The 17,340-nt window shown below is 52.5% G+C and overlaps 1 protein-coding gene across 3 annotated transcripts; it reads right to left on the bottom strand.

Moving 5' to 3' along the window:
• Window positions 1–1,025: 1,025 nt before the first annotated feature.
• ANHX (anomalous homeobox) lies at window positions 1,026–15,382 on the bottom strand. 3 transcript variants are annotated; one of them, XM_049620734.1, is made up of 9 exons: window positions 15,093–15,380; window positions 12,719–12,846; window positions 10,496–10,619; window positions 9,244–9,460; window positions 8,662–8,782; window positions 6,811–7,103; window positions 3,778–3,925; window positions 1,956–2,037; window positions 1,026–1,691 (listed from the first exon to the last, which is right to left on the bottom strand). In XM_049620734.1, the coding sequence occupies exons 1-9, from the start codon at window positions 15,339–15,341 to the stop codon at window positions 1,605–1,607; spliced, it is 1,449 nt and encodes a 482-aa protein (XP_049476691.1). In that variant the 5' UTR covers window positions 15,342–15,380; the 3' UTR covers window positions 1,026–1,604. The 3 variants fall into 3 exon arrangements, with proteins under 3 accessions (XP_049476691.1, XP_049476692.1, XP_049476693.1); XM_049620735.1 differs by having other exon boundaries at window positions 8,662–8,779; XM_049620736.1 differs by lacking the exons at window positions 1,026–1,691; window positions 1,956–2,037 and having other exon boundaries at window positions 3,903–5,216; window positions 15,093–15,382.
• Window positions 15,383–17,340: the final 1,958 nt, after the last annotated feature.

The following is a 17,340-nucleotide window of genomic DNA, read 5'->3' as shown; positions in this document are numbered from 1 at the left end:
GCAATGACGGGCATCAGAAACGTTTGTGTTCCATTGGCAACTTTTTACAAGCTTGTGACTTGCACAATAAAGAAATCTTTGACAACTGAAAGACTGCTGGTTCTGGGAACACCGAATGCGAATGCGAGTGAACGTCCCCAAGTGGAAACATTACTGCTGCTGCTGCTGCCGTTCGGTACGTGCTGTGTTGGCAATGAAGGTCTGCAGATTCAAGGTGAAGGCAGGGAGCATAGGTGGTCTCAGCTCAGGTGCCTCCCTTTGGGAAGCCCTGGGTGTCTCATCATTAATACATCACACATCCTGGGATATGCAACTACCCATGATTGCTCCTTATTTCTGTCTATCCTGTGAAGTGCCTGATGGCAAGAAATGGACTCTGCTCCCTGCTGTATCACACAGACTGCTCAGCACATATCTGTCAACTGACACAATGGGAGAGGCAAGGACCAAGGACCTATCCCTGGAGGTGAAAGTTAGGAGTATCAACGTCACCCCTGCAAAGGAGGGTCACATGCATCAAGAGTCACATCACAGTCGGCCCCCCTGGGCCCGGTGTGCTTGAACATGGTGGCTTGTAGCACCGGGGAAATTCTTTTCTCCAACAAAAAATAGGTAAAGGGCAAAGGGACACTGTGACACTGTTTATAAAACAGAGACATTAGAAACAATCAGATCAACAGGGTACTAATTCATCAATCAATGCCCACTCATGCCATGAAGTGCCCATCAGGGACTGAAAGGGACAGGTGTCCAAGATGTAGTTAAGAGAGTAAAAGGGGCGGGGTGGGGGGTGCACCTGGGTGGCTCAGTTGGTTGAGCGTCCTACTAGGCTCACATTGTGATCTCAAGGTTGATGAGTTCGAGCCCCACGTCAGGCTCTGCGCTGACAGCTCCGAGCCTGGAGCCTGCTTGGGATTCTGTGTGTGTGTGTGTGTGTGTGTGTGTGTGTGTGTGTTTGTGTCTCTGCCCCTCCCCCACTCATGCTCTGTCTCAAAAATAAAATAAACATTAAAAAATTTTTTTGAAAAGAGTAAAAGGGGGAGTTCAGAACATTAAACTGTAATTTAATAGAACAGAACATTTGTTTTACAAACACAATGATTTACAACCTCAGGGGGAAATGTACCATCGCATCTTGCCTGAGCCATCCCAACCACATAACCCTCTGAAGAAGCCCCCCCAAGATATAGATATGTCAGAACACTGCCCATGCCCCACTAACCAACTTAACTGGGTAAAGTGTGGCCTCGTCATTACAGCAAAACATTCTCCTCTTGCTCTGGAAAGGCCTTTCCTGCCCAGAACCTGCCCAGGAGCTTGAGGTCACAATTTCTCGCTGCCTGAGTGAAACAGACCCCTCTAACTTCTGGGCTCAAGAGAATTCTCGAGTGCTTTGCTTCCTCCAATACAGTGAGTTGCCAGCCAACCAAACTATGAAACATGGCAGGGGGCTAACTGGCCCCCAATGCTTCTCACTGGAACCTCCTAAGGAACTCTGGGGTCCTTTTTTCAGTCGGAATAAAGCTCTGTAACGTGTGTTGAATGGCTGGATGTCCACATCTGCTCCCCAGGGCACTGGCTGGATACCCCAAAGGATATCTCTCTCAACCCAGGCTGCCCCCTGAAAGCTCAAGGAGCATCCGGGCTCCCCAGAAGGCATCGCTAGAGGCCTGGCCATCGGGCCACTGCACCTGGAAAGCCAACACAGCGTTACGCACAGAAGCACCTTCTGCCTGGCTCCACCTTCCCACCCAGGCACCCCTACCCTGGGACCCACCCTCTCTGGACTCAATGGGAAACACTAGCCCATGGCACCCGGCTCCCATTCAATTGACTCCAGCCTTGAGGCATCCCCACCCCTCGTTCCATTTGTCTGCTTTATTCACTCCAAAGGCATGACCTGAGAATCCAAGAATTCAAAGGGAAACCCATGGTACCTGGTAGTAGGGTCTCACCTGGCTGGAGGGCAAGGGCTGGCTCAGGTCCAGAGCAGACATAGGGCTGGAGAAAGAGGGGCCCGGAGCCAACTCCAGGGGGCTGGAAAAGAGACGATGTCAGGACAAGCTCTGAATCAATGGGGCGCCAGGTCACTACATGCCCTGACTGCTCTCTGCACATAAGCAGCCCTTCCAGGTGCTGGATGCTCTTCAGGAACACTGTCCTCTCATAGGGCCCTCCGGTGTGCAGGTGCCACAGAGGCTTGTGTGACACCTCAAGTAGGGGGCTTGGGTGAGCCAGAGAGCACTTCAGGGCAGGCTCACAGAGAAGGGCCGGCAAGTGGAAACCCGAAGGAAGGGTCAAGAAGGGGCAGGCCTGGGGTGTGAAGGAGACAAGAGGCCATTAGGACCAGGCTGGGAGAGCAGGGAAGATAACGGGTGCAGCCACTCGGGACAATAGTCTGGTAGTTCCCTAAACTGGCAGATGCACACCTACACAGCCATTCTGTGTACACACCCCAGAGACGTGAAGGCAAACACGTATGTCCAGGAATGCTCAAAGCAACCCCAACCCAGGGACTCAGCAATGACTACAAACCGGTGATGGATCAAAAAACCATGGTCCAGCCACATCAAGGACCAGGACTCACAAATCAAGGGGAATGGATTGCTGATGCACACAGCAACAGGGGGAAAATCTCAAAGTACTCAAGCCGAGTGAAAGGAGCCAGACCCCTCGCCCCACCCAAATTGAAAATTTTAGATGTCGTTTACACGGAATTCTAGAAAATGCAGATAAAGAAAGCAGATCCATGGTCCTGGGGGTGTCAGGGTTAGAAGCAGGTGGGAGTGCTCTGTACGGCTCAGCAGCTATAGCTTCGTGGTGGATACATAAGTCGCACTCAGAAAACTACCATCTGTACCATCTAAACGTGTTGCTTTAACGAATGCCACTTACGCCCCAATGAATTTGCTTTTAAAGAAGGAATCAAAGTCATCAGATCAGAGCAATGATGGGCTGGGCCTTGGGAGTCCAAGGCTGATACAGCCAGTGGGGAGACCAAGCAAACCACAAAGGTACCCAGTGGGGGCATTTTCTCCATCACGGTTCCTGGTCACGAGTGAAAAAGTGAGTCCACCTGCATAGTCTGCATTTTCTCACCATCTGCTGTTTCAGCAAGAAAATTAGTGACTTCAAGAACTGCTCCCCTCCTTTCTCACACATTGCACTGTAGTTCTGCCCGTACTGGGCACCTGGCTTTCAGCTCCCAGACTGGGGAGACTGTGAACCCTGGGGACCTGGTCCTGGTGACCCCTATCATAGATCCGCCAAAGGACCCCCAACTTCTCACACTCTCCATCCCTCTTCTCTACCGCTAGGTTCCCCTGGCCTGTTGTCCTGGGCCCCACGGCCAAAATCTACAGCACCTAGGCTGTTCACGGCTCTCCCAAGCACCTCTGAAACTACGGTTTGGAATATAAAATCCATCTTGATGCTGCTCAAAAACTCAGACAACCTCTGTCTAGGGAAAAGAAAATGCCAAAAAAGAGGCTGCTGGGGCCCAGGGTGATCTTGGAGAAGACACAAACCGTGAGCGCTGTCCACAACACAGACCTCATACCTGCTCTGATATTTCTAGGTGTTCTTTTGTCTCAGGGAAAAACTACCCTCTTCTTCTGGTAGATGCAGGTGGGAAGAATGTTGTTTTTCTTCCAGAAACCCATAAGGAAAGGACTCAATCTGCACATCTGAGGTCACAAGTCTGTATGTAAACCAGACAATACCTTACCCACGGCCTGAGAATATGTTGCTTGAGCCCCATGGCTCTGCGTGCCTCACCTCTGGGTCAGGATGAACTCAGGAGGCTGTGGCGGGGGCTGTGTCACCTGGAAGCCGCCAGCCTGTTGTTCTTCTTGACCACCGCCAGTGCCCGGACCTTCCTCCAGGTACATGCTCTGCGGATTGCCAACAGGTGGGTCAGCGAATCCTACACAGAAACAAATTCCACAACCCAGTGCTGGGAGAAGAGAACACAGCCCACAAGCAGCACAATCAAGACCTCCATGGAGAGAAGCAGCATCCAACCTGGCAGGCCTCAAGCCTCAGCCTCCCTTGCTGAGGAACAGTCACGACTGTTGATCTCAATGGCCTTTTTAGGCTTCAGAAACAAAGACAAAGTCCAATTTTGCAGACTTCAAGTTCTGCTTAATTAACCCAGACTTCGTGCCAGCCCCCAATGCCAAAGATTCAGCATCCAAATCTGCCCCCCACACACCCCTGCTGCATGAGGACAGGGAATGGGCAGTCCACTTCTCAGTTTATCTCGTGCTGGTCCATTAAAGGCTGAGCCACCAGCCCTTAGCTATTTTCATTTTCACCTTTTACCTGAGGTTTCACCATGATTTCAATGAGGTGCAAGGTGTCACGACCTTACCTGGCTCCTTCTCTCTACATTGAAGAGAGTATCTCCATATATCATTCAAGATAAGCCATGGTGAATCTGATCAATTCTGGGTCAACAAACATTCTGGAGCAAAGGAAGGGAAGGAGGAAGGTTCGTGTCTTCCCTGAGTCTACCAGGTGGTAAACCTAGCATCGGAATCCCTGATCTCCGACTCAGAACAACAGGCCAGCCAGGCAGGGCTCACAGTCCTTTGTCTTGTCTGCCAGAGTGACGACCCAACCTGCCAGCCAGCTGCCCAGACAATCTCAAACCAAAGGAACTCTCCTGACAGTTTGGTGTATGTATGATTTTACCTCCACTTTCCACTGTTTCCTCTTTTCTGTGGAACTTTAAAAGTACTCTGAGATACATTAAATACAGTTTAAGTGCTGATTTGAGCATTTCTGATTCAAACATAAAAAATCACTGGGTTAGATCTTCTTCCTCCAAGAGAAAAACAAGTAATAAGCAAAAAGCCCAGAACAAAGGGAGAGTCAGGGAAGGGATAATTAGTGGAAGGGAGATGTCCACAGTCTGCAGACCCAGGGCACAAGTACATCCTATGTTGGTAGGGCATCCGAAAGGAAGGTGGGGTATAAGGTCAGGTCCTGAGGACCCTAAGGAGGTTGGAAGGGAGGGAGCAGTAAGGGAGAGCAGGGTAACATCCTGGTGCTCAGGCAGTCAGCAGGGAGGCTCACCAGTTCCTAGAGAACATCACCCCTCACATGTGCTGGACCTGGTGTGAAGACCAGCTCCCCTCGTCCCAGTGTGAAGTTGGCCAGTGACTGCCCCACTCCAGCCTTGTTGGTAAATTTGGACAGGCAAACGTAGGTCTCTGACAGTGGAAAAAAAACATGGACAGCAAGAAATGAGGGACCGATATGATCAAACTGAAAAGCTGCCTACAGAGCAATGAGTCTCCAGGGCCTTTCCTCTTTCTGACCCTTCCTCCTCCCCTATCCAAGGAAGGGCCAGAATCCACAGCCCCAATATTCCTGCCTTCAGACAACAAAACATATTTTTGAAACTTCTATTGAGAATACTCAGGAAAATCAAAGACACTGCATCTATAAAAAATAATAGAATGCACGAAGAAGGGAAAATTCAAATAAAAAAAGAGCCTGGAATTCTCTTAACGCCTACCTGTCAAAATGGAATACTGAAAGACAGAGTTTAACACCTCCAAAGCACATACGATGAAAAAGAAAAGAAATGCAAGAAAAAAGGTAAACATTTGGGAGACTGGTCCAGGATTTCCAACATCAGAATAAGATTTGTGCTCTAAAGAGAACTGAGAATGTGGAAGGGATAAATTATCAAAGAACATTGTCCAAAAAATAGCCAAACCTTAAAGAAGACATTATCTTCTCTAAATTGAAAGGCTTAACAGATAAGTGAATTAAAAAGACTCACACCTAAGACCATCATTGTGAAATTTCAGAACACCCAGACTTAAAAAACAAAACTCCAAGAAAGGAACGATACATTGCAAGGAAGAAAATAAAATGAAATCACCAACATCAGATGCTAATAACAATGATATAAATATATCTGTAAATATCTAAGGGAGGAAGAATATTTAAACTCAAAACTCCTTCCCTGACAAACTGTTAATCAAATGTGAAGGCAGATTAAAGACAATTTCACAATATGTAAGGACTCAGAAAATTTATCTTGCAAGTACCCTTTCTTGCACAATTAATTGAAGATGTTCTCAAACATAACAAAGAAGTCAAGGAAGAAAGAACAAGACCTGCAATTCAGGAAACACCGATGCAAACCCAAGGAGACAATGAGAGGAGCACTCGGGATGGTGACCCCACACCAGGTCTAGGGAAACGTCACTGGGATGGAAACAGGAAGGAGGGCTCCAGCCATAAGTCTTCAGAGGAGACGCTCGGAAAGCTGGAAGAAGTTAAGAATGTGATAAAAACAGGTAATGTAAGAAAAAAGAAAGGGAATTACAAACTCCAGGAAATATGGATGTACCCATAGAAGATTAAGAAATTTAGGTGACAGAAAAATTGATGGTGCCAATATCTTCCTTACAAGGTGAGATGTCACAAGATGCTTTTGTACTTGGTAGACTACACAATATGTAAATACATACTCTTTAGATAACAACTAAGAAGAAACTAAAGAAGTGATATTTCAATCATGAGATGCTGTAGGAGGTCCAATAAGCTCGACCATCTGCTGTTGCAGCAAGCGTTGACAGGTAAGTTAGGTGGACTAGAATGGGGAATGCAGGGTGGCAGATGTGTAATTAGTTTTAACTCTTTCCTCACTGTCTTACTATTAGTCATATGCACATTTTATTTTGCAAACTAGAAAAGTAGGAGAGTATTGGCCCTTCCCACAACCCCTCAAATGAGACCCAAGTACTTGTGGCATCTTGTGCAGAAGAGTGTGGTCTGGAATGGACCCACCTGTGGAGCTGGGCTCACCCAGAGCAGTAACGGACACAGCCACAGCTGCATCTGCAGGGCGCATCATGAAGTCCAACCCAGGCCCGTGAACCAGATGCCCGGTCTGGAAGGAAACTTCTCTGGAGGACGCCAGTGCAAGAGACATCAGCCATGACTCAGGGGCAGCCAGAGAAGGGTCTAGCATGTCACTGCCAGCAGCCAGAGGACAGACGCCAGGGCCTGGGCAGATGGCAGGAAGAGTAACAGGATCATGGCCAGGCCCCTCCTGGTACATCTCACCACCCTGCAAAGACCTGGGGAAGACAGCAAACACCATCCCTTGGAGGGCAGAGACTCCCAGGAGGAGACTCCAGCCCAGTTTGGGAATCCAGGTTCCCGACTCGACCCAGCCACTGATGGCTGTGAGGCCCACCACGTCCCTAATTACACTGCCTTCACTGTTCTACATGTAGCTGCTAGGGTTCTAGAACACTTAAAAAATACTATGACTGCAGCACCTGGGTGGATCAGTCCTTTGGTTGTCCGACCCTATATTTCAGCTCAGGTCAGGATCCCAGGGTCATGGGATCCAGCCCGGCACTGGGCTCCGTGCTGAGCGTGGAGCCTGCTTGGGATTCTCAATGTCTCTTGACACCTGGGTGGCTCAGTCAGTTAAACATCTGACTTCAGCTCAGGTCACAATTTCGTGGTTCGTTGAGTTCGAACCCTGCATCTAAACTGTCAGCGAGGAGCCTGCTTCCTGCTTGGGATCCTCTGTCTCCCTCTCTCTCTGCCCCTCCCCCACACTCGATCTCTCTCCCCGCCTCCCTCTCTCTCTCTCTCTGTCACTCACTGACTCACTCTCCTCCTTCCCCCATCCCTCTCCCTGCCCATGCTCTCTCTAAAAAACAAACAAACATTACTGGAAACCTAAGATACATTAGCAGTTTCTTCAAAAGGAACTTCAATAAAGCACTATTCCACAACGATGAAAGCAAGATATGATTAGGAAGAACCTAACAGTTGAGTGGATAATGATGGTTGACCTTACAGGAATTACCGGGCAGCAGTCAGTAACAATCAGACTCCATGCGGCACAAACACTCACTGTGTCTAAACACTCCTGGGTTTATGTTACCACTCCCCCCAACCCACCCCATAATCTCTGCAATAACCTGCAAGGCATGCCCTCTCCATTTCGCAGATGAGAAAAGCACGGCACTGAGAGGTCACAGGAACCTGCCTAAGTTCACACACCTGGGCAGTGCCAGCCTGCATGTGAAGGGCCAGGCACAGACAGTGTCATGAGAGATGCTGATGTCACGTGGGAAATGGCAAGTGTCCACATCTTGATGGTTACACAAGATGGGACCTGGCCCCTCGCTCAGACCTAGTCCTGCTGATGGCTGGCACTTTCCTTATGCTTACATCAGGTTCACGCCTCGTCCCAGGTGAGGGAGAATGCTTGGACAGTGCCTAGTACGCAGGAGGAACTCAAGAAATGTTAGCTGTTACTGACTCAATGAAATGCAAACACTACAAAAATACTAGAAATAAAATGAAACAAGAGCTAGGGTTCACCTTTAGGAATAAGTCTGCATGTTTTTCTTTCCAAATCTGTTTTCCTCATTCTCCAATACATACATGAAGTCCGGCTGGAGCCCGGCTCCAGGGCGCAAGTGTGGGGTCCCTGACATGCATGGCTTCCTTACCAGTGGCTCTCCCATACCAGAATGGCAGAATCTCTGCAGTCACTGACCTGGTCCCACTGCTGGCCCCAGGATTCACATGCCTGCTCCAGGCCTGGTCACCCACCCAGGATGGGGAAACTCGATAGGGTGATGGTCCCATGGTCCCATGGGATGGCAGTACCTGGGAGGCAATGGCTTTGGCATAGTCTCATCTCCAGAAAAGTCCGGGGCCAGGGCCAGCGACTCCCATGGCCCTTGGGCGGTCTCTCTGGATTGTGCAGGCCCATTTTCCTCCTGTCCTGCTGAAAGTCAATCAGACAGGAAGGAGACTTGCTGATGCTCCCAGTCCCAGCCTCCTTCCCAGCAGGTTAAGAGCAGCCCTACTGGCTGAAAAAAAGGGGTCAACCACTGACTCAATACAATATCCTTTGTCCCTTAAATGTCTTTTGTCTGAAACCAATCCATAATTACAAGCCCATGAACCTCTACATCATGGTGGCTGGCTCACTTCCCAAGTCTTCTCGACTCCTGGCCCTGGACGCACCATAATCTCTAAATGCAGGCCCCACTTAGGGGCATCCTGACCCTCACCCTCAGGGATCTCACTAACCACAAGGTGACGTCCTCAAAGTGCAGACTGGGAGTGAAGGTGCTGTCCCTATAACCAGAGTGAACCTAACTAGGCTTAGCCCTAAACAAAGGGTGCCGGGCGGCAGAAAGAACCCCCAACCACGAGGAAGGGGGGAGCCCTGGAACCACTCACCTGGCCACTGAGGCCTGTCCACACACCCAGAGCCAAGGTGGGGGTGGTCTGAGGGCTGGGGGCGGTCCGGACCCCTCTCCCTCACACTGGGGTCCTCTACTGTGTCCTCCGGCGCTGGCTCCAGGCGCTGGAGAAGGGCCCTCTGGCGCCGCCGGTAATTGGCAAACCAGTTGTACACTTGCTCTACGGTCAGGCTCGTCTCCAAGGCCAGGTTCTCCTGCCCCAAAACAGCACAACCTCTAGGCCCTCCACCGTCCCCGGAACAGCGGCGTGCACAAGCGCGACCCGACAACGCTTTCACCGAGGCGGCGAGCCGGAGCCCGGCCTCACTCTCGGAGAAGAGCAGCAGAGAAGTGAGCCGCCTCAGAGCAGGAGGCCCGAGCCAGGCCATCTGCGCCGCCAGCACGTCCGGCAGCCCGGCCTCGTTCACCGCTGGCGCCGCAACGGCGGCCTCGCCAACGATAACCCAGAAACGCGGAGGGCTTGGACAAGGCCTGCCGGGCCGGAGGCTTCCGAAGCAGGGGGCAGCGACGGCCCGTGACCAACGCCTGTGACCCAGGACCCCGCAGAGTATCTCTTCTTGCGGCCACCGCTCGGCGCTCGGGAGAACCCAGTCTACGCGGCCGGCGCGGTGATCACTGGGAGAGCACTACTGATTGGACAGGTAACATGGTGGGTGGAGCAAGCACCAGGAGTGCCCTTTTGATTGGACAAGCTCTAGAAGGGGAGGGGGAGAAAGTAGGTGGAGCTAACACGGGAGCGCCCTGCCGATTGGACAGAGCAGAGAAGTGGGCGGAGAGAACAGGCCGGGATTTTGGAGCACCGGGAAACTCCCACTAGTCGTATCTCGCCTCTTTACCCCTAGCAACCTCACCCCACTCCACTCCGTCCCTCCAGTTTCCCGGGGCTACGTTGAGGATGGCGCCCTGCTGGCCCTGAGCTCCGCAAATACCTGCCTCCCTCAGCCTGGAAGCTCCACGACAGCAGTGGGGATATGATGATCCCACGTTTGAAAACTAGACCCTCCACAAGTGCAGGCTGGATGGTCACGAGCTGCCAGCCAATGAGCTCCCGTCTCCAGGAAAGTTCTGAGAGAGGCGGAAGCCCCCAGCATCCTGGCAGACGGGCCACTGGGGAGGTCCGGAGGAGGGGAGGGTAAAGGTGTGAGTCATCTAAGGGTGGTGGCGTCGCCTAAGGTCAGGGGGGTAGGCTAAACGGGGGGCTGTCGAGCCTCGATCTCCTGGGTTCTTACCCGCTCGGCCTTGCTGGGGTTGGTGCTCACGCTCGAGGCAAAGTCGTGCAGCTTCCGGCGAACCTCTCTGGGAAAGTTTCGGCTCTTCAGGCCATCAGGGCAGAGGGAGAGGGGTGGTGGGTTTCTGGATAAAGACAGTGAAGTGGTGGTTACAGACACCCCTTCTCCTGGATGCACCTCGTGTGCTCTCAAACACTGCACCCCCAGACATCCTCTCATCTCACTGGCTGCTCCTCCTCTCTAAGCTGCAGAGTCCCAAGCGTCCATCCCCTGAAGAAGGGAGAGGCCCACATATCAGGGCACCTCAGAGGGTGTCACCAGGTTTCCACTACCGCTCACTGAGATGCCACAGCTGACCAATGGCTGGTAACTACTGAAAGTGGATGATGAAGACACTGAGGTGGGCTATGCTACTCTTTCCTGTGTATATACACGAGTTTTTCCAAAAGGAAAAAGTGATGTATAAACAAATACTACCTGTGGGGAACACCCAAGGTACCCAAACACCAAATGAACAAATCACCATGGATGTCAAAAATGCATCCCACACATACCACATCCCAAATGGAGCTCGATCCTTTGCTCTCGGATCTTCCCCCAGTTCTGTGCATCTCAGTGAGAAACCATCGTGTTCCAGTCAATCAGACCAAGAGCCCTGGAGTCCAGCTTTATTCTCTTTACCTCCTCCAACACATCTCACTCGTCAGCAAATCCTCCAAAATCTGCCCTGACACAACCCTTTCTACAATAACTCCCAAAGATTCCCAAGAACCTCTTGCCCCTGCTCCTGTACTAACCACCTTTAGGAGACCCTGCCACACTTAGGCAGTATACCAACCATGATGGCTGTAACCCCAATATCATCCCCTCCTTACACATCTAGGGATTGCTGTCCCAGAGCTCAGGCCTCCAAGCCAAGGCTTAGGTGAGCCTGCCTGCAACCTCCAACCCACAGCAAAGAACAAAGGCAGGATAGTCCTCTACTAAGCACATTCTCGGTCTAGTACTCCCCACTCTGATTATGGAATCCACAGTGTTTCCTCATCTACCACCCATTGTCCATACCCAATGTCAGCCCAGGAGAGTAGGGCCCAAGCATTACCCCCAGCACCTCCAATAGCACCCAGCAATCAGGGGCCCCTTCCAAATACTGCATACTGATCCCCAAATCATTTACTTCATTGCACTGGACTCTGGCAGGCCATTAGCACCTATATGGAGGGACATGACTGCTTTCCTGAAGACCCCAAGGCTGATTAACTGCTGGGTTTTGAGGGCATATCTCACTCTTTTGTGGGCACTGGGAAAATAATTCTCTCTGATCCAGAAGGAATCCATCTCTTCTTCCAGTAACCAGGCCAGTAACCAGGCCCTGTGGGACAGGAACCCCCTGTCACTTGGGCTGGCAGGAGCTCAGGGCGAGACCTGCAGCTCCTCCTGGTCAGAGAGGAACACGCAAGATGAAGAACAAAGGCTGTGCAGCCTCAGTGTCTCTCCTGGAAGCCTAGCTTTGCATCTCTCTCATGTGTAACCCTGGGCAAGTTGCTGACCTTTCTGTGCCTCAGTTTCCTCATCTGTGAATGGTGATGACAGTAATAATAATAATAATTAGCACTTGTAATGTTTACTTGGTGCTGAGGATGGGCCCAGCATCTCTCACGTGCCAGGCAATCTTCTAAGCACCACACGTATCTCCTCTAATGCTTGCATCACTCTCCTCTTTATTCTCCTTAAAATGTCCTGCAGCCCTAAGGGATGGCACTGAGATCCAGGCCATGGCACCTGCAGAGCCTGTCTGCGAGAATCAGATGACCTAAGACACAGGTGCTGGAAATTTCCCAAGGGAGAAGAAGAGGAGAGGAAGAGAGTAAGGTCAGGGCGCCCACCTGCTGCCCCCTTCTCTGCAGAGCCCTCACCAGAAGGCAGCGTCTCCTGCCGCAACTAGAGCTCTCTGCCTGGGTCCTGGAAAAGGCTCCTTCTCCTTACCCTGCAAGCATAAATGGGAATGCACCCCTCCCCCAGCTGCGCAGGTCGGTGGAGAGTGTGGCTCAGTGTGGGGCACAATGGCTGACGTAGAGCCTATGATCTTTTGACTACTACCGCCTCTTCTGACTTCTGCATTTATCTCCCCGCCTCTATTTCACCTCGGCCCCCCTGTGGTTTTAGAAGGCACAGCCCTCGGGAGTCCTAGGGAATAAGCACAAAGACAGACCAGCGGTATACCTCTTTCTGCAGCGGAACTTCTGCACTGGGGTTAGCACAGCCACGCCCAGCCGCTTCATGACCAGATGGTAGTGAATGTCGTTCCAGAGCTGGACCAGCTCCTGGCTGCCTCCGGGCACACGGCAACCCTGCCGAGAAAAGCCTGCTGAGACCTGGCTGCCCTCGCCCTGCCTGGAGCACTGCCATCTGACCCGACCTGATCCCTGAGAAGAGCTGCCTGTTGATGTGCCAAGCAATGAGGGCATGAACCCAGCACTCCAATCACCAGCAGGCTCTGTCCCTGGTGGCCCAGCCAGCCACTCAGGTCACGTCAGCCCTTCAACCCTCCCACACAACACATGAGGTGAACACAGCTCTCAGTCACTGCTTACAGATGAAGAGCAGGAAGCAAGGAGAACACAAATGACTGGCCTGGGGCCACACAACACGCAAGAGGCAGAGCCACAGTTAGAACCACATGGGGATTCCAAGGCCTGACCCACGTCTTGCATGAAAGACCTTTCTCTCCCACCCAGCAGAGCTGGCCCCTCCAGTGCCCAGCGAGTGCATTCTGAGTCAAGTGGGATGAAGTCCTGGTCTGTGACCCGTGACACCTCACTAATCCAGTGGGACTTGATCACATAACCAGACTCTGGAGATGGCCAAGGATACCTGCGGTTGGCCTCCCCCAGAACCCAGCTGCTGTAGTCAGTGTGTGGGGTTCTTGCATTTAACTCCAATGTCCTCAGGACCATCTTGGCAAGGGAGGTGCTGACAATCATTTAGCTTTCTCTCCACAGCATCAGAAAAGCCCATTTTTCTGGGCTGTGACTTTCACTGGCCGAGGGCACAGCCGTCCGGGAATGTATATGGGAAACTTGCTACCTGCAGGATGTGGCCCTGGACAGGAAACATCCTTTCTTGGTGTGGTGTCCCCATCCTATCTCTCAGGTCTCAGCTATACGTCACCTTTCAGAGACATTTCTGGACCATCCAGACTGTGTTTATAATCCCTCTATTGGGAGTTTTTCACTACTGGTGTCACTGACACATTTCATCATTGAGTGCCTTAACAGACATTATTACAACTCTGTGTTTTCCCTTGTTTGTTTACCGGATCCGTTTTGACAGATTTGGAAAAACTTAGCCCCTCTTACTTGCAGGTGTTATGTTCCATGTTGTGGATCCTGTAACAAGCAGAACCAAGGCAGCCCCTCTCTTATGGGGCCCGCAGTGCAGCAAGGGAAGGCAGACAAAATGAATACCAACAAATAATTCTTCTAATTAGGAACTGAGGAAGGAGCCATAGGGTGAACAAGATTCTCCACTGGAGAATAAAGTGGGCACTGCTTAGGGTGACATCTACAGCAGAAACCAGAGAAGAAGAAAGACACCAGGCACACAAAGAGCCAGGCTCCGGCCTCTGGCACAGGCAAGAACACATGCAAAGGTCCTGAGACACAGAAAGATCTCAGGAGTTGTAGGGACAGCAGGAAGCAGCATGGCTACATGAAGGAAGCAGGGGGAGAGTCCAAAAGAGAGACTAAAAAGCAGGCAATCTCAGATGGCAGGCTCCTGAGCCACCTGCAGACTCGTGCAGACCATGGCCCATCTGCAGTTTTCAAACTCCCTGTGGCTGCTACAGGAACAAATCAAGGGGACAGGAGGGGACATTAGGGGAGCAACCAGGAGGACCCCGCACAGCCTGTGGCAGAAGGAGTGGAAACGGAAAGAACTGGAAAGAAGTGAGGATTTCCAAGGTAAACTCAGCATGAACCAGGCATGAACTGTATCTGGGGGTGAAAGAGGGAAAAGGATGCCTCCAAATCCCTTACATGAAGCCCTTCGAGCCAGATGTACTTTGGAATTCAGAATGTCTCAGATTTTAGGGAGTAACACAGGCATATGCTCCGTAATATGCTCCACCCCAGTGTCATCTGGGGCAGGCAGCACGTTGGAATCAAACATACCGGTATTTAGGCAGCAGAATGCACCACGGTCACATTAAGTGGCTACAGACCATAAATGGCTTCACCTCGGTGCAGGTCAGGTCACATCAATGCCAAACGAGTCAGCATCCAAGTATCACCAGAGGAGTGACAACGATACTTTCGGTTTGCGTTCTCGACTGCAGACCTGTGGCTCAAGGATCGAGAGCCTGGCTCTGTTTGACCGTCTCACCACCTGGGAGCCCCGCTCCCCGAGCCAGGACCCCCACTCAAAATGGGTCTCATAAATGGACAGCGTTGCCTCAGATTACAAAGTAGCTAGAATCTGTGAAGCAGAGTGGACCATCCTGGCTCCGTTTATAAAAAAATCTCCCCACATCTCCGTTGTGCTTGGGATGGTGGTGGCCACTGAACCTCTCTGCGCCCCCCTCACAGATCCATCCTACCTCCAGCACCCGGCAGGCAGCCTGGTGCTGCTCTTGCTGGGCCAGCACCCGGGCACACACGAAGGCCACGTCCGCATTGTCCAAGAGGTGCAGGCGGAGCTGACTGTCCAACACGGCTGTGACCAAGGGCTGCACCTGGGCGGGGTCATCCTGGAGGTCTCGGCACAGCCTGCCTGCAAGAGTCACCAGCTCCGCCAGGGGTGGCCCAGCGCCCCCACTCTCCCTCAGCAGCTTCAGGAAGCTCTGCATCCCACGTTGGGTCGGCCCCTCTGCGAACAACACAACAGTCATCGTGATGGCCACATGCCGGCTGCACCTCGATCCTCAACTCTGCGAGGCCCCTCTGGCCACAGGCATTTTTAACATGGTTGTGAGAGCTCCCCAGCGGAAGGCAGAGGGGTGTCAGATGCCGGCTAGTTTCCTTTCTTTAGTCCTTTGCTGTGCACTAGGCACTGTCACTGCGATGGCGCATCTCATTCCCGCGAACCTTTTGTCTGTGTCCTGTCCACGGGCCCCACCCTGGTCTTCTCCTATCTCCTCCTCTCTGTGTCCCCCACATTCTTCATTTTCTTTTGAATTTTATTTTAGAGAGGGAGGGAGAGAGACCACATGTATGAGCACGGGAAAGGGGCAGAGAGAGAGAATCCCAAGCAGGCTCCACACTCAGCACAGAGCCCGACACGGGGCTGGATCCCACAATCCTGGGATCATGACCTGAAGTCAGACACTCAACCGACTGAGCCACCGAGGTGCCCCTCCCCTGCTTTCTTATACACACAAGGTAATGGTGGGGTTTTTTTTCCCCTCCGTTTCTGACCTGAATCAGGGCACGGACCATGTGTGTTGGGGTCATTAGAGTTCCCCAGTATCTGTGCAATGGATGCCAAGGCCTCTTGAAGCAGTAAGGAGGTACCCTGGGCCAGGGGCTGGGCAGACACTGCTTACACTCTACAAAGAGGAGCCATGGGACCTTCCAGAGGCAGGACTAGCACCATCTGCTTTTTATTTTGATTTTGAAAACAACAAAAAAAAAGCCAGCATGTTTGAAAAACACAAAGTTTTAAAGATTGTCCTAATCCCACACGTTAAACATATACACAAAGGAGCGAACATCTGTAAGGCCTCCTGTGCCCAGTCCATCTACTCAGCAACCTCCCCCCGTCGCCCCCCCCCCCCACACACAGGTAAGCTATGGCAAGTTGGATCGGAAGGCTTTGTGAATTTTCTTTTTTATAAAAATCTCCATATACATACAGCAGTTTTACCAACAGAGACAGATTGCTCGTGATTAATCTCCTGGTCCATATGAACGGTCCTGTCAAGTGGCCCACGACGGTAGGGGCCAGGCTTCTTTCCACATCTCTCCACTCCTGGACACTTAGGCAGCATGACAACCCTAATACCTTGGGCTCAGGATTACTCTTCTACTGAACAGACTCACGTAAGCAAGGTTAAAGGGGAGTGTTATGTGGCAGCTGTGTTTTCTGTAGATGCTACCAAACCGCTTTCCACAAATGTGGTGACGACATGCGTGCCCAGAATTGCAGCCAACAGGCCTGTGTGCGCGCTCCCTGAAGGAGGGTCTAGCAGCAGTTTCTAGTTCTTTCGGCCCAGCACCGCCTCTTGGGGCCTCCTGGCGCCTGGGGCCGCCCACTAGGGGGAAGAGCTCTACGCCGCCACGGCTTCGGGCTTCACCAGATCCTACCTTGGCGCCCAGTGTTTCTCCCCATCGCGAAGGGCAGTAGGCCTCGGATCCCGCGACCCCCCAGGGAGCCGAGGCTCCGGGGCTTCGCCAGGGACGGTAAGGGGAGGGCTCCTCTCAGGACCCCAGGTTCTTCCGGCGCAAACCCCCGCCCTCCCCCCCGGCACCGGCTCTAGGAAGAGAGGACAGGAGCCTAAGGGCCAGGCTCCTGAAGGCGGGACCTCGGGCTTCAAGAACAAAGTGTCTTCCTGGGAGGTACCTCCAGGGGACACTGAGGGGACCCGGCCCCGGGCAGGGATGGAGGGGACCCGGGGGGCTGTGGCTCTGCCAGGTGCCCAGACCTGGGCACCCTCCCCGAAGCCTGGCTGAGGCCGCACCCCCCCCCCCCCCCCTTCGGGGCGGGCCGCCCCCCCCCCCAAGGCCCCGGGTTCGCCCCCCCCCCCCCCCACCCCCCGCGCCGCGGGCCGGGCGCAGCCCCCCCCCCCCCTCAGCCAGGCCGCCCGCCCGCCCCTCCGCCGGGACTCACCGCGCCCCGCCGCCCGCGCC

This window comes from Panthera uncia (assembly GCF_023721935.1).
Source record: "Panthera uncia isolate 11264 chromosome D3 unlocalized genomic scaffold, Puncia_PCG_1.0 HiC_scaffold_9, whole genome shotgun sequence".
In the NCBI taxonomy this organism is placed as follows: Eukaryota; Metazoa; Chordata; class Mammalia; order Carnivora; family Felidae; genus Panthera; species Panthera uncia.
This window is presented reverse-complemented; position numbering and strand designations above follow the sequence as displayed.